The sequence below is a fragment of the Juglans microcarpa x Juglans regia genome, chromosome 1S, assembly GCF_004785595.1.
Source record: "Juglans microcarpa x Juglans regia isolate MS1-56 chromosome 1S, Jm3101_v1.0, whole genome shotgun sequence".
NCBI lineage: Eukaryota > Viridiplantae > Streptophyta > Magnoliopsida > Fagales > Juglandaceae > Juglans > Juglans microcarpa x Juglans regia.
The window spans coordinates 23,116,137-23,130,236 of record NC_054595.1 but is presented as its reverse complement, the minus strand read 5'-3'; the positions used below and the strand labels follow the sequence as shown (position 1 = coordinate 23,130,236).

Here is a 14,100-nt window from a genome sequence, read left to right as displayed (position 1 = left end):
GTTTCCATGTAACACGCTCGACTATGATACGGTGCCGTATAGTCGTGTTCGGAGAGTTCTCTTCGACTTTCAAAATCTGTCACAGAATGATTTTATTAGGGGAAAAAAATGGAGAGGGGGCAGAGAGAGAGAAGCGTGATGAGGATCTGGATGTTAAGGGTTCTTCTGATGCTATTTAGCTTCCTTGGCAGAATCTCGTCGCTGTCGGTGACGGTCAACGACGTCGAGTGTGTCTACGAGTATGTGCTTTACGAGGGCGACACCGTCTCTGGAAACTTCGTGGTCGTCGACCACGACATCTTCTGGAGCTCCGATCACCCCGGCATCGATTTTACCGTATGAAATTCTCATTCAATCTTTCTTCTTTGCTAAGTGATTGGTGTTTGATTGTGCTCTCGCTCTCTCCCTCACTTTTTTCTCGGATTTGAAGAAAACAATAGATGTCTATTGTTAAAAAAAGAGAATTGTGTGAAGGATCTTTTTTTGTTTGATGAGGAATTGGAGCAAATGATATGATTTCACGTTATGTTTAGCTTTTTCTTAAAATCCGAATCCATGCTACCAGATTTTAGGGAGGTGGGTTAGGTACAGCTCAGCGTGGTTTAATTTTTTTAAGAGACATCATTGCCCTCATTTTCTCCCTGTTTGATTCTTTGCTCGGAATAGATGATGATTATGGCTATTCGATTGTGAATTCTTTGTAACGTTTACTGTAAATAGAAGAAAGTGTCATACTTGTTCAAACTGCTGTATTCTTCAATAGCCATAATACAACGTCTACTAATGATCTGTGTCATAATGTCATTTCCTTCTGTATCGTGGTTTTTTGGTTTGAAGCTTCAGTTTAAGTGCATTACTCCGGATGCTGCATTTGCCTGATATCTTCGCCAAATCAAAGATAAACGTGAAAAAGGAAGTAATAAACTAATAAAAACATGAAAAAGGAGGAAAAATAAATATAAGTCTAAACAGAGCTGAAGGAAGTAAGAAACATCTTGAGGAACAAATTAGCACATAAATGAAGAAAACATGTGAGTGAGAAATAGTGGCAAAATAGGCACCTCAGACCCTAGTTTCCTCGCCCTGCATGTTGTAGCTGGAACTGATATTATGAGATATGCCCTTGGCTGTATTTGTAGAAAGTTGAATATTTTCAGAAATAATTTAAGAAAGAGATACGTAATAAATGTGAACTGTTAGTTAGTCCAAGGCATGAGGATTATATCTATTTACCAGATAACAGATATCTATTTAGTCTTGAATTAGTTGTTTATACATCCTAATTATGGGGTGTTGTGCAGGTGACATCTCCAGCAGGTAATATGGTGCACACTCTGAAGGGAACATCCGGGGACAAGTTTGAGTTTAAGGCCCCACGAAGCGGAATGTATAAATTCTGTTTTCATAATTCTTATGCGACACCAGAGACTGTTTCTTTCTACATACACGTTGGCCATATTCCCAATGAGCATGACCTGGCCAAAGATGGTATGTTAAAACCTCTCAATATGTTTCTATTAGCAGATTCTGATATTCTTTTCATCATCCATGTATTTTTAAATCTGTGTTGCCATTGTGACAAGAAATAACTTGACCTTTGATAGCCCAAGCAACTTGCTTAAGGAGCTGATATATGTTTATAATTCCTTTTGTTCTGCCTTTATAACTTTATATGGTGTCTCTTTCCAGAACATTTGAACCCAATAAACGTTAAAATCGCTGAACTGAGAGAGGCACTGGAGTCTGTTACAGCGGAGCAGAAGTACTTGAAAGCACGTGATGCTCGACATCGCCGTAGTAAGTAGTTTTATTCTCCATGAATGGAAATGATGATCACAATTTTATATAAATGTCATTTTGTGGTTTTCTCGCAATTCTAGAGATATACCTAATTCATTTTAGTGCATCTTTTGTGACAGACACCAATCAGACATGGGAATTTCCCACATGCAAGATGCCTGTGTATCTGTTTTATAGGTGTACTGCGGGGAATATGAATATATGGTTAGGTTCAAGCTAAGCTAGTGTAACTTTAAAAAGACTTATACCGCCAATAGCTTTTTGATACAATAGTATTTTGTTAAATCCACATGACTTCTAAATATGCTGGTAATCACATACTAAACAATTAAGTTTATTGATTTCATAGTAAATTTCATCCGATTGTCTTTAAATTTGGCATTTGTGTAAAGAACATTTGATCTAATGGTAGATAAGGAAAATTATTTATTTGAAAACAAGTTTTCAATAGCGTAACTTTGGGTAAGTTACTCGACACACTGACACGCACAAACTAGTCTGATCCTTTGTAGGTAGTCTACCCGTATTAACAAACAATCTATTTAATTGTTTTTTGAACAAGTAAAGGTTTCTTCATCCAAGTGGGTATAGCATTTCTCTTCTACACGTCCATGCATTTGCATGTTTGTGTAATAATTTTGCGATTTCATCATCAGCGCAACATAAAGCACTTAGGAAAAAGAAAATTATGGTCTTTCTGATAATTGTACGAGGGCAATGGAATTACATCTTTGAGGGAAAGCAATATGCCAAGAAAAAAAGGAAGGAGAGAATTATCTTTCTGCTTTGTTTGTTTACTTGATTATTTGTATCTATCAAGTAAACCTACATTGGTCACTGTGATCACGATATGTTTATAAAAAAATATTTTCTAGCAATGCTCAAGCAGGTTGTCTGGTGGAGGGTGTTTGAGTCCATGCATTCATGCTCATCTTTGATGAATATAACTTGTTACTTGTAACACTGCCTTCTTTCTAGATTGTTCGTCAATGTTATCCATCATTTAGATCATTCCTACTCATATTCAATGCACTTCTTGTTTACTGCTTCTGGATATTTCATCAATAAAGAGATTTCATCATGATTTTATGATGTTGGGGAACACATCAACATGTACTGATTACTTGCCACTCTGCTTCTTCTTTAGCAAATGAGAGCACCCGAAAACGAGTTGTGTTCTACACCGTTGGAGAGTACATCTTGCTGGCCGCTGCAAGTGCTCTACAAGTCATCTATATACGGCAGCTTTTCAGCAAATCAGTAGCATACAACCGAGTTTGAGTTGTCTGATTAATTTTAGCGTCTGCTTAGCAACAAAATGAGGCTTATAGTTGAGTTCCTTTTGTGGTGCGAAATGCATTGGTTTATGCTATTGACTTATTGCTTCTCAAGTACAAGAGTTTTAGACAGACTGATTTAACTTAACTTAATTCCTAGTTAATTTATTTTTTAAAAATAATGTGAAAATAAAAATAAAAATTAATATTTGTTTCTTGAATATGTTTATTGGGAATGAATCATAGATAATGAGGATACAATTTATCATACAAATCATAATGGGTACTGTATTCCTCTTGTCGGTATGGAGCTCAAGCAACAAGGTCGATGGGGCCAAACTGCTGCTTTTGATCGATCAGAAGCAGCTTGGTTTGATTTTGATGAGTTTGGGCAATGTTGTGGACCCCAAGCGGAGGTCATCTTGCTATCTTTCTCTAAAATGGAACCATCTAATTCAGTAAAGCAAGAGACCATATATATTCACGCAACATTCATCACGTATAATTATAAGAGAAATGCTGTTCTTACATATGGGATCACGACAATAATTTTTTTTATTTAATAATTAAAGAAATGTTTTTTAATAATGTTATGAATTTTCTTTAAAAAAAATATTTAAAAATGTTAAAAAAATATATATGAAAAAAAAAGAAAACAAGAAGTACTGTCGGAGTCCCCCGTCGGATCCTTCGTGTCTGGCTGTAGAGCCACTCTAATTATAAACCTTTTTTTTTTTGTTTATTGAATTATAAACCAAGTTTTTGTTTCAAAAAAAATTATAAACCAAGTTAAACGTACCACTTGTCTCTCTTTATAAGGATAAGGTCTAACTTACCTTTGAACAATTTGTGGCCAGCTGTACTATAAATATCGAGTAATGTTCCATCATTTTATTTTTATTTCATTATGTAAGATGTGACATATTTATTACCATTAGATGATAAAGAATTATTCAATAAAAGATCATTTAATGATGATAAAAATGTTACATTTTATATAGTAGAATAAAAATAAAATAGTAATGTGGTGTATAAAATTTTCCGATACGGACTTATGGCATTCGAGTTTCTATTCCGAAATAAATTGAAATGAGTAGAAAAATAATCTCATTTTGAACTTAACCTGTTTGGCTAAGTAAGATGTAGGGGTAAAATAATTAGCCTGTTTGTTTTAATTGTAATGTTTGACTAAATCAAGAAAAATAATAAGTGGATGCTATTTATTTAGAATAATAATAGACTTACTATCTCCTATATATAGTGTATTTAAAACTTTTATTTTTATTTTTTCGTTATTTTCTTTTAAGTAATTTTTTAACATTCTTAATCATTAAGAAAACAAATTAAAAAATTATACAACTTCATTAATAGTCAATTTCTTAACCATTAATAAAAAAAATTAAAAATAAAAAGAGAATAATAAATAGGTGATAGAAAGTAATAAGTTTATTATTATCCATTTATTTAATCCCAATTGCTCCTAAGAGTATTGGTATTGATTTAACTAATGTCAATGAAATACAAAATATAACTCATTTCCCTACAAAAGGCATTTATTGGATTTAGAAAATTAAAAAGAAAATTTTATATATCATACTACTATCTTATTAGATGATATTACTATTATATTTATGTATCATATTTATTATTATTAGATGATTATTTATTAAATAATTTTTTATTATTTAATAATAATAAATATACTATATCTTACGTAATAAAATAAAAATATGAGATAGTAATATGGTATATAATATTTCTCTTTCAGTTAAGACAAATTAATAAAGCTCTTGCGAAACTTGTTTAAAAAAAGAAAAAAGCCATGTCCAAACCATATCTAATTCGCAAAAGGAGAAGGGGGCAATATCGGAAAAGTTTCCACTTCAACGAATCGTATTTAACCAACCTCATTTTCCTTACTTTCCAGTCGCACACACGCAGCCACGCTCTCTCTCTCTGTGCATTGGATCGACGATAAAGAAAGCAAGAGGAAAATGCTGGCAGTTTTTGACAAATCGGTGGCGAAGAGCCCCGAGGCTCTGCATAGCCCCCACTCCGGCCCGGTCTTGGCTCTGAAAGATGGGGTTCTGGTCCACCACTTCAGCTCGACGCACCCTGGATCTGTCACTGTCAACCTCGGCTCCGACGGCCTCATATCATACTCGCTCAACAAACAGAACCCCCTCCTCCCCAGGTACATCTACACCATACTCGTCTCAAAAAACTCAAAAAAATTAAACATATCTTTTTTTTATTTGGAGTTGATCCGATTATGCTAATTTCTGGGTCGTTTGTTTTTTTTTTCCTTTTTTCATCTGTTGGTTTCCTTATGTTTTTGGGGGACCAATAGCACGTTAGCTTTATTTTCTTGATATTTATTTATTTTCGGATGAGTTTATTATTTGATATTTATATGTAGTCCCTGTTCGACTTGTCAAAATAAATGTCGTCCTTATCTGTAGTGACAAAAGGACAATCAAATTTTTTATTTTGAAGCGTAGTATTTGAGACTTTTGATTCGTAGATTTACATTTGGTGACTGAATTTTGAAGATCTTTGCATTATTTCACAGATCTCGGTGCCCTCTTGCTAGCTTTTCTAATTGAATAGAGTGAGTTGGGGCTGCAACTGCTAATGCTTCGTTTGGTGCTTCAGAAATTTTAGTAAAGAACAATAATAATACTAAAGTACAATAATAATGAGAAGTTTGCTTCGAATTTGCTGCTATTAAATATTTAAATTAAGTGTATTTCTGGTTTTTTCTAGATTTTATTGGCTAACAGGACCTGCACACAAGCCCCATGATCAATGAATCATTTATATCTTATTTGATCAGTGGTTCTATCAACTTACTTATTCAATCAATATTTTATATCTTACTTATTATATCTCAGGTTATGTCTATCTTACAATGGCATGTAATCCAAATGTAAAGATCTTATTTTGTCTTTAGTTTCATCTGTCTCGGTAATGGTTTTGAGATAAAACAAAAGACTGATCCAACGAGTTGGCTATGATCGCCTTAATTATTCTAATATTTGGCAATCCTTTAGAACTTTTAAATGAACAAACATTACATTTCTGTTGATTTTAAGTTTTTTTTTTTTAATATTTGATATGGAATTATATTTATATGTTATAGATAATGCTTTCATCATTGGTCTTGTTGACTTGTATTGTAATTTTGCATTACATTCTAAAACACTGAGTTCTGTCTTCATATACCACAGAAGAACCAAGTGGATAATTTTCTGCTGGACTATCCTCGCTCAGATTTGTGTTATTTTCTCTCTAATGATGCTCTCTTTTTTGTTGGTTCTTCTAATTCACTGTTGATCTTCCACATCTTTTCGCTGTTAGATTGTTTGCTGTGGTGGACGACATTTTCTGCTTGTTTCAAGGCCACATTGAAAATGTTGCTCTGCTTAAGCAACAATATGGTTTGAACAAAACTGCGAATGAGGTTGTTATTGTTATAGAAGCTTACAGAACCCTAAGAGACCGTGGCCCTTATCCTGCTGATCAGGTTGTGAGAGATATCCAAGGGAAGTTTGCGTTTATTCTCTATGACAGTGCTTCAAAAGCCGCATTTATAGCTGCTGTGAGTATACATTTCTTCCTAAAACTTTATGCTTCTATGTTATGGGCTCCTCATAATTCTTGTACCGTTCTTTGTACTGATCACCATCTGCTTTACTTGAGCTAATTCTGCCTTCCGCTTATACAGGATGCTGATGGAAGTGTTCCCTTCTTCTGGGGTACTGATTCTGAAGGCCATCTTGTTCTTTCAGATGATGATGAAATTGTGAAGAAGGGCTGCGGGAAATCTTTTGCACCATTTCCTAAAGGTATATAATCATGGAAAAGCAGTTTATTTCACCTTAGGAAAATCGTTGTGAATGGTGGATTATTTCTTTATAGCTCCTCTATTGCTGTCTTCTATGATCCTGATGACAACAAATATTGGCATGGAACGCAAGAGAAAAAAATGTATGCGGGCTTTGAAATATGTTGCCAGACGATTTAGGACCAAAATATAAGAAACATAGGGATGCGGGCGATTCCAAATTGCTTTAGTAAGATACGCATTAAAATCTACATTGCATACTGTTGGTTGCCATTTTTATCATCCCCCATTCCCTATCTACCACATTGTTTGAAACTCAAGACTTGCTTTCTGTTGTTTTTCCTGTTTTAATTCGCATGAAATTTTGGTTACTATAGACTATTTCTGGGAAGTTTGATTTTACCGTATGGGCATGACTGCATCATTGCTAATTTATCTGTTTCTGTTGTTTTACAAAGGATGCTTTTTCACTTCCTCCAAAGGCTTGAGGAGTTTCGAACACCCCCTTAATGAGGTGAAGCCAGTGCCAAGGGTGGACAGTTCCGGCCAGGTGTGTGGCGCAACATTCACGGTGGATGCAGAGTCTAAGAGGGAAGCCGTTGGCATGCCTAGAGTTGGGAGTGCTGCCAACTGGTCCTCAAACTACTAATCTGAATATCATTTCCCTTTGCAGCAAGTCTGTTGTTAGTAGAGGGTGTTCCGATGCTTTTGGTCTGTCTACTCTCACATTGAATGACTTCAATGTTTCAAATTTTCAATGGGTGCTTAACTTTAAAGCGGTGTTAGTACTTTCAGCACTAACACATGATTATATGATGCTATACATGTTTGATGTCAGAACTAAGCCAGGATATTGCTTAAAACATGGAAATTATGGAATAATAAGAAGGCATTAAAAAGTATGGTATGTTGTAGATTGGATTATGATATGTTTCACTCTTTTGTTACAGTTATGTACCAATCACAATGTTTGTTGCTTTTGAACGTGGGATTTGTTTCCTGTTCAGACACGACTCCCTCGATTGATATGAAATAATGAAGTGCACTAAATTCTAGTATATTTCTATGCTGCCGTTGTATTTGAATAAGATTCCACATTTAACAGATTTATGATATTTCTATAGGTCTAGATAGGGCAGGGCAGCTAAAGCACTTCAATGCTGCTTTTAGGGTTCAGAACCAACGGCTTCCTGCATATATTTTCTACATCTCTACACTAGAGTACCTAGGTATAAGAAAATGTAAAGACTCCTTAATGTTGCCTTCTTCGGAGTTACAGCGAGGCCTTGAGCTTAGTCCTTTGCATCCGCAATTCCCCCTGGTGTTATCTGAAATACGTGCTTTGGTCAAGATTAACTTCTCAACAATGACATTTTTTATTGGGTTTCTGCATGATTTGAGAAACATGAACAGTGGTAAGAAATTTAGGGTTAGTTTTCTTGAAGGACGAGCCAGGCAATTTAAAATCAAACGGAAGAAGTATAATATGTAGGAAGGATATTGCTTCAGCCTCGGGTAGATTTGGTGCATCGAACACCTTGCAGACACGCTGTTCTCCTTTGCCTTTCCGGAACATCAGCCTTATAGTGGCCGCATGGGCAAGCACATGCCCACCAGCTGGTTTCTTTGGGTCCGATATAAACATTCCACCACCTGGGTCGGCAATAACTGCAGCCAACAATCCAATAATATGGTTCAGCAATAAACTTCCAGTATATTATTATCTTGAGCCACAATGCTAATTGGGATTCACAATTTATAATGCTCGCTAAGGGTTCGACATTGCTGGATATGGAGATTGAGTTGCTCGTGAACCAAAAAGTTGAAGTCCTCGTAGGGCCACCACACTTTATGAAAACGGTTAAGGTTGTTTGAGATATCATGATGCATCGTGTGTCATCTAGCTTTGCCAAGATGAGAGTAGTTAAGAACAAATGAGCACACAAAAGATCTCTCAAAGTGGTTAGGGACTACCTTGATTAGTCATGTAGACTGCAACATTAAATTCCTCGGCTATTTTTGTCAACCGGGAGAGCATCTGTGCCAGTTTTTGCTGCAAATGACAAATGGCTTATGTCGCTAAAGAGGAAAAGGAGCAAAGGACAGAAAATCAAATGATTATAGGTATCGTAAGAAATTTCTGGAGTTCAACCTGGCGCTCTGCAAGTTCTCCTCTTCCTGTGAAATCCACTCGAAAGAGGGCAATCACTGAATCCACAATCTGACATACAACGAATTCATGTAGATATCAACTCTCCAAGCTAACAGTATCATCCAATAGTTCTTTCAGAGAAGACTCACCAGAAGTCTGAATGGTTCTTCAGACATCTTTGCAGCCAGTCCAAGAAGCAGGTTGTACTGATGCTCGTACGTGTATGCACGAGCATAAATGATCTTATGCATTTCCAGAAACAACGTTATTAGCTCCTATAAATGCATTTCTAGTTCTACAGGCCGTGATATATTGGAATAAATGAAACTTACATTGTCCAGGACAGCCCCTGGATCCATGCCAAATCTTTCAGCTATGGATACAATTCGATCAGGTCGGCTGCGAGTAAATATAGTTGAGAAGAAAACAAACTAAAACTGTACGGGCACTTTTTTATGACATTCTTGGTTAGATTAATCCTATTGAATATGAACAAAGCATGCCAATCAGATGTTAAAACAAAAGTCAAACAAAATGGATACAAAGTTCCTTCCGTATCTATGTAGGCGACCTTTCCATTCCCTCCTCTCATGTTGGTAGGAAGCTGCCACATTTAACAGCGAATCATCAGGATGCACAATCAGCGAGGCTTAACATTATATCTTGAGATTATTGCATCAAGATTATTATTATTATTAGTGCATGTTAACTTAAAGCCACTGCCAAACAGAATTATTGTACAGTAGCTAACTTTTGATCGACCAGCTAAGGGAGCACTGTGGTCATGAGTTTGGGATTCAATTTTGCACTCGAAACTTTATAATTTATTTATTTATTTGGCACTCATACTTGACATGTTGTCTGTGAGTCTCTATGATTAATATTTCCAGAACACTGACGCGTGCAAGCGTCGTTTCCAAATTTGTCTGCTGTTATGCCCCTTTGCTTACTGGTCTATGCTTGAGATAATGCCACTAACATGGACTTCAATACGGCAAAGAATACAGGCTAGATGAGAAAGGAACCTGGGTAGAAACGCATAGAGTATGTGCAAGCTGTGTTTTCCCAGACCTGAAAGAGAAGCCGTACAAATAGAGATGTTCTATTAAGGCAAATGAGTACTTTCAAGTTTCAAGTTCCACTAGGAACAACAATAAGATGCCATATTCTCACCGGAATTCCCCAAAAGCTTCCGTAATTGCCAGAGTTTCAATTCCACCTTTTCAAATTATACGCAAAACTCAATTACAGCAAAGCTTTTGTTTCATACAATAACAAGAGCAGAAAAAGTGAACATATCTCGGAAGCAAAGAATTACCGCCTAAGAGTTCGTCAAGGGCTTGGCTTCCAGTTGTAATGCGGATCACCGACTGTCTCTATAATCAAAATGAGGATTAGGCGGGATCCATGTAAAAAATAATTGAACGTAACATTATTTGAAAGTGAGACTTATAGCGGGAAAAAAATACGGACTTACTCTGAGGAGAGCGTCACTTCCAGTAATATAGCCAAAATTCTGAAACGAGAAACAAAAGAGCGACATCAATGTCACCAAAGCCAAAGCTAACGTATGAAACGCTTCAATATGTTTATTTAAAATCAAAATGAAAGTCCAAACACAATCACAGAGATTATGGAAAATCTGAGCATTAACCACAATCTTCTCAGCAGCTTCACAGATCTTGTCGACCTTCGCCTCAGATAAGCCTTTGATTCCCGTCAAGTTCTGCAAATTGTAGACACATCACTAGATCAGTGCAACAAAACCGCAATAAAACCTTCACACTGATCTAGGTTTAAATTAACTTATATACCTTCTTTGTGTGCATCATCAAGCCATTGCAGGTGTAGATCCCTGCGTCTTGAAGCTTCTTCACGTCTCCAGCATTGATTCCCTGAGAAATCACTGAAGAAAATGCATAGATCGTGAATGGAAACTAGTAAGGAGGGATATACACTAATAGGAGCTCAGTTTCGTTCAGTTTAGGTCAAGTACGCTAAAGAATTCAAATACGGTGGCAATTAAAATATGGCGAAAGTCACTCATATTTCGTCACAACAGAGTGCGAACAATTTTTTCTCCAGTAGACACAGAAATTCAAGAAGTACCGTTCTGTCTTACTTCTGGAACTCTCGCAAAATCAAAGCAAATCCATTCGAAATTGAAACTGAACGATTAGGAGCAAACAATCGATACTACAACAAATTCAAATTCAAATTCAACTCCTAGCATGAACACGCAACAGAGCCAATCGATCCGATAATGGCGGGAACTTAATGCAAATAAAGATGGAAAACAGAGAAACAGAGAGCCTAGGCGAAACGAAACAGAAGCAGGCCGATAATGCTGAGCATACATTTGTCGATCGCTTCGAACAGATCTTCTTCGTCGTCGATGGCTTCGCGTTCGACGAGCTGCAATTGGCTCTGATCTTCGGCTCTGAGAAAACATCAGATACAGCAAATCAATGTGACGATGACGCTTTTGATGGCCTGGACTGAATGCAATGGAAATCGAATGGAAACGAAAGAGGAAGAAGTCTTAAGGCTCTGTGACTTACTTAAGAGTCGCAATCATCTTCGCTGCGGTGGAGGAAGCCTCTAGAACGGAATTTCCGAACGTCTTCTTGAGTGTGTGTCAGTGTTGCGCAAGTGAGAGGGAAAGAGAGAAGTGAAATCTGATGGACCTTGTGAGGGAATGAATATATTGGGCGGTAAACGGGATCCGGTACGGGCGAAGTTAGTTAAGGTGGCTGAGATCCAAGTAGTATTTGTTGCACGTATTATGTGGAAAATTGCCTCAACCAACAGCTACGGATGCACCTGCTGTGCACACTGCAGTGGCCTAACTAACTCTGACAAAGAATATTCCAGAATAATATTTGTTGTTCTCTGATTGGTTATTGTACTCTATAAATACAGACTGAGTGCTTACAATTGTAATAAGGGAAGCAATGGAAATGTAAGAAACGTAAATACAAAATACATTCTGATTGAGGTTTTTCATCAAACATTTCTCGTGCTTTAGCATATGTTAATGTCCAATTTGTAAATGCAAAAATCTTAAGGGCACAATGGTACGTTTGGTTATCAAATTCATGATCAACTCATCTCAACTCATCATTATAACTTTTTCAAATTTCAATACAAAATATAATAAATAATTCAACTTTTTCAAATTCTAAAATAATAATAATATTAAAAAATAATATTCTAATAATATTTTATCATCTCAACTCGACTCAACTCAGTTCAATATCTAAACGTAGCCTAATTGTTTATTAGTTTTTTCATTGTTTGATAAGCTATACCTCAAAACGAGATGGAGTTTTTATAAATTGGACGGATTCTTTGTTCATTCTATGTTACTAGCTATAAGCAAAATAAGCATTTATGATTATTTATTTGTAATGAAAATGACTATTTGTGATAACGAGAATAAATTCATTTTGACAGAAAATAACTAACAACAAATAATCACTTTTCTTGTTATACAATCCATATCCAATATGCAAAATTATACTTTTTCATCACTTAAAGAAGTTACTAGAGTAGTTTAATCATTTCATATTACTTTAAGACCAATAGCCTAAAATGCATGGTTGTTTAAAAAAAATTACAGAGAGCATAAGCTAGCTATTTTCTATATTCTCTTAACCCATGTATATTGTTAACATTCTATGGGCAATGGATTTTAACTTCCAATTTTCAACAATTATCATAGAGTATCATATCATTGAAATTTAAAAACTCGTAATCATGCAAGTAATTCTAATAACATCGTATCTGGACAAGAGGGAGTGAAGAACCTAACAATTACCACCCAACCCGAAAGCATATATAGATATAGATGCATGCATGCCTCCTCATAGCACACAACGCATGCTGCATGCAGTGCCTTTGAGGAGAGCATTGGATGTCGCTGATGATCTTAAAATATAACTGACAAACAATCTCAATCGGAGATAGTTTTCTCGATTAATGTTGAGACTCCCGAAGCCGGCCATTTTGGAAAACGTTTCAGTATCAATGCTCTAAGATCCGTCCAATATTTCATGAAGCAATTAATTTTTCAGTTTAAAGACAACCTACAATCCATGAGAAGAAGCTAGGAGATCAATTGCAACATATATATACATGGGATTTTCTTAAACTAAATTAGTTTAAAATTAAGTCACCCACCCACCCTGCACCCCCATGCAGTCGCTCGACCTGTCTTCTGTTTTGACTTGGCGTGATGCCACATGAAGCACGTGCTTCAATAATATTTACCCCACCGATCCTCTACCGAAAGCCTTTCGGCCTTCAAACCATTGAGTTGACTATTCACAGAGAGAGAGAGAGCATAAATGGAGAATGAATTTGCATGAAACACAGATACGGTACCCTTATCTGCTGCTGGTTGTGTTCAGCAGCGCCTGCATGCTTTATTACCTTTTCATGGCTTCCTCGTAGCAACACGGCGCATGCAGTAGTACTAGTACTACTGCTAGCAGTGTAAAACGGGACCATGCTGCTGCTGGCAGCCTGGCACTGCTACTTATCTCCGAACTCTGCAATCCTTCAAACAAGCTGCTAGCTCCCGCCTTTCTAATAATGATCTACCCCATCTAGCGTCTTAGCTAGGGAACACATACTTCCAAGGACTCTCTCTCTCTCTTAAATAAAGTGCTTCGTGCCACTTGCCAGCCAGTGGACACAAGGACCAAAAAGCGTTTGTAGCAGGGCAGGCAGTGAGCCCCAAACCCTTGTGAAACTCCTCAAGCAGTGGCTGGTTACAGTACGCGTGTTCCAGATCGAGCCTCAATATTGTTGACATGCATCATGCATGTTAGCACAAACGCATGATGATCTAACAGGCTCTATTTTTTTCATCTATACAAAAGTACAAACCATGCATAGAGTCAACTGAAACTTTTATATCAACTAAGCTGGGAAAAGACAAAAATAAATAAATAAGTAACGATTCTCTTCATCCTATATATAGTAGTTTTTCATCCTAAATCGTATATCTCAATATTATG

General features: G+C 36.4%; 3 protein-coding genes across 4 annotated transcripts; 2 read left to right on the top strand and 1 right to left on the bottom strand.

Moving 5' to 3' along the window:
- Nucleotides 1-79: 79 nt before the first annotated feature.
- On the top strand, nucleotides 80-3,209 carry LOC121245885 (transmembrane emp24 domain-containing protein p24beta3-like). 2 transcript variants are annotated; one of them, XM_041143794.1, is made up of 5 exons: nucleotides 80-336; nucleotides 1,302-1,488; nucleotides 1,690-1,797; nucleotides 1,920-2,004; nucleotides 2,948-3,209. In XM_041143794.1, exons 1-5 carry the CDS (start codon nucleotides 109-111, stop codon nucleotides 2,952-2,954), a joined length of 615 nt encoding a protein of 204 aa, XP_040999728.1. In that variant the 5' UTR covers nucleotides 80-108; the 3' UTR covers nucleotides 2,955-3,209. The 2 variants fall into 2 exon arrangements, with proteins under 2 accessions (XP_040999728.1, XP_040999727.1); XM_041143793.1 differs by lacking the exon at nucleotides 1,920-2,004 and having other exon boundaries at nucleotides 82-336.
- Nucleotides 3,210-4,967: 1,758 nt separating this feature from the next.
- Nucleotides 4,968-7,826, top strand: LOC121245879 (stem-specific protein TSJT1). Its single transcript, XM_041143787.1, has 4 exons — nucleotides 4,968-5,271; nucleotides 6,438-6,678; nucleotides 6,805-6,925; nucleotides 7,383-7,826. The coding sequence occupies exons 1-4, from the start codon at nucleotides 5,072-5,074 to the stop codon at nucleotides 7,571-7,573; spliced, it is 753 nt and encodes a 250-aa protein (XP_040999721.1). The 5' UTR covers nucleotides 4,968-5,071; the 3' UTR covers nucleotides 7,574-7,826.
- Nucleotides 7,827-7,957: 131 nt separating this feature from the next.
- LOC121245870 (meiotic recombination protein DMC1 homolog) lies at nucleotides 7,958-11,844 on the bottom strand. The gene is made up of 15 exons (XM_041143778.1): nucleotides 11,638-11,844; nucleotides 11,434-11,516; nucleotides 10,891-10,982; nucleotides 10,731-10,802; nucleotides 10,554-10,592; nucleotides 10,395-10,452; nucleotides 10,250-10,295; nucleotides 10,102-10,147; nucleotides 9,619-9,680; nucleotides 9,409-9,475; nucleotides 9,226-9,318; nucleotides 9,077-9,145; nucleotides 8,899-8,977; nucleotides 8,426-8,592; nucleotides 7,958-8,261 (listed from the first exon to the last, which is right to left on the bottom strand). Exons 1-15 carry the CDS (start codon nucleotides 11,652-11,654, stop codon nucleotides 8,217-8,219), a joined length of 1,035 nt encoding a protein of 344 aa, XP_040999712.1. The 5' UTR covers nucleotides 11,655-11,844; the 3' UTR covers nucleotides 7,958-8,216.
- Between the last annotated feature and the right edge of the window lie 2,256 nt (nucleotides 11,845-14,100).

Bases quoted from the DNA above. Each gene is read 5' to 3' on its own strand.
- LOC121245870 (XM_041143778.1), bottom strand. The intron at 10,453-10,553 runs GTAAGTCCGTAT...TTTTGATTATAG, and splicing joins GAAGTGACGCTCTCCTCAGA to AGACAGTCGGTGATCCGCAT. The intron at 10,296-10,394 runs GTAATTCTTTGC...TAATTTGAAAAG, and splicing joins CCTTGACGAACTCTTAGGCG to GTGGAATTGAAACTCTGGCA.
- LOC121245885 (XM_041143793.1), top strand. From the start codon at position 109: ATGGAGAGGGGGCAGAGAGAGAGAAGCGTGATGAGGATCTGGATGTTA. The intron at 337-1,301 runs GTATGAAATTCT...GGTGTTGTGCAG, and splicing joins ACCCCGGCATCGATTTTACC to GTGACATCTCCAGCAGGTAA. The intron at 1,798-2,947 runs GTAAGTAGTTTT...CTTCTTCTTTAG, and splicing joins TGATGCTCGACATCGCCGTA to CAAATGAGAGCACCCGAAAA.
- LOC121245879 (XM_041143787.1), top strand. From the start codon at position 5,072: ATGCTGGCAGTTTTTGACAAATCGGTGGCGAAGAGCCCCGAGGCTCTG. The intron at 6,679-6,804 runs GTGAGTATACAT...CCGCTTATACAG, and splicing joins AAGCCGCATTTATAGCTGCT to GATGCTGATGGAAGTGTTCC. The intron at 6,926-7,382 runs GTATATAATCAT...TGTTTTACAAAG, and splicing joins TTTTGCACCATTTCCTAAAG to GATGCTTTTTCACTTCCTCC.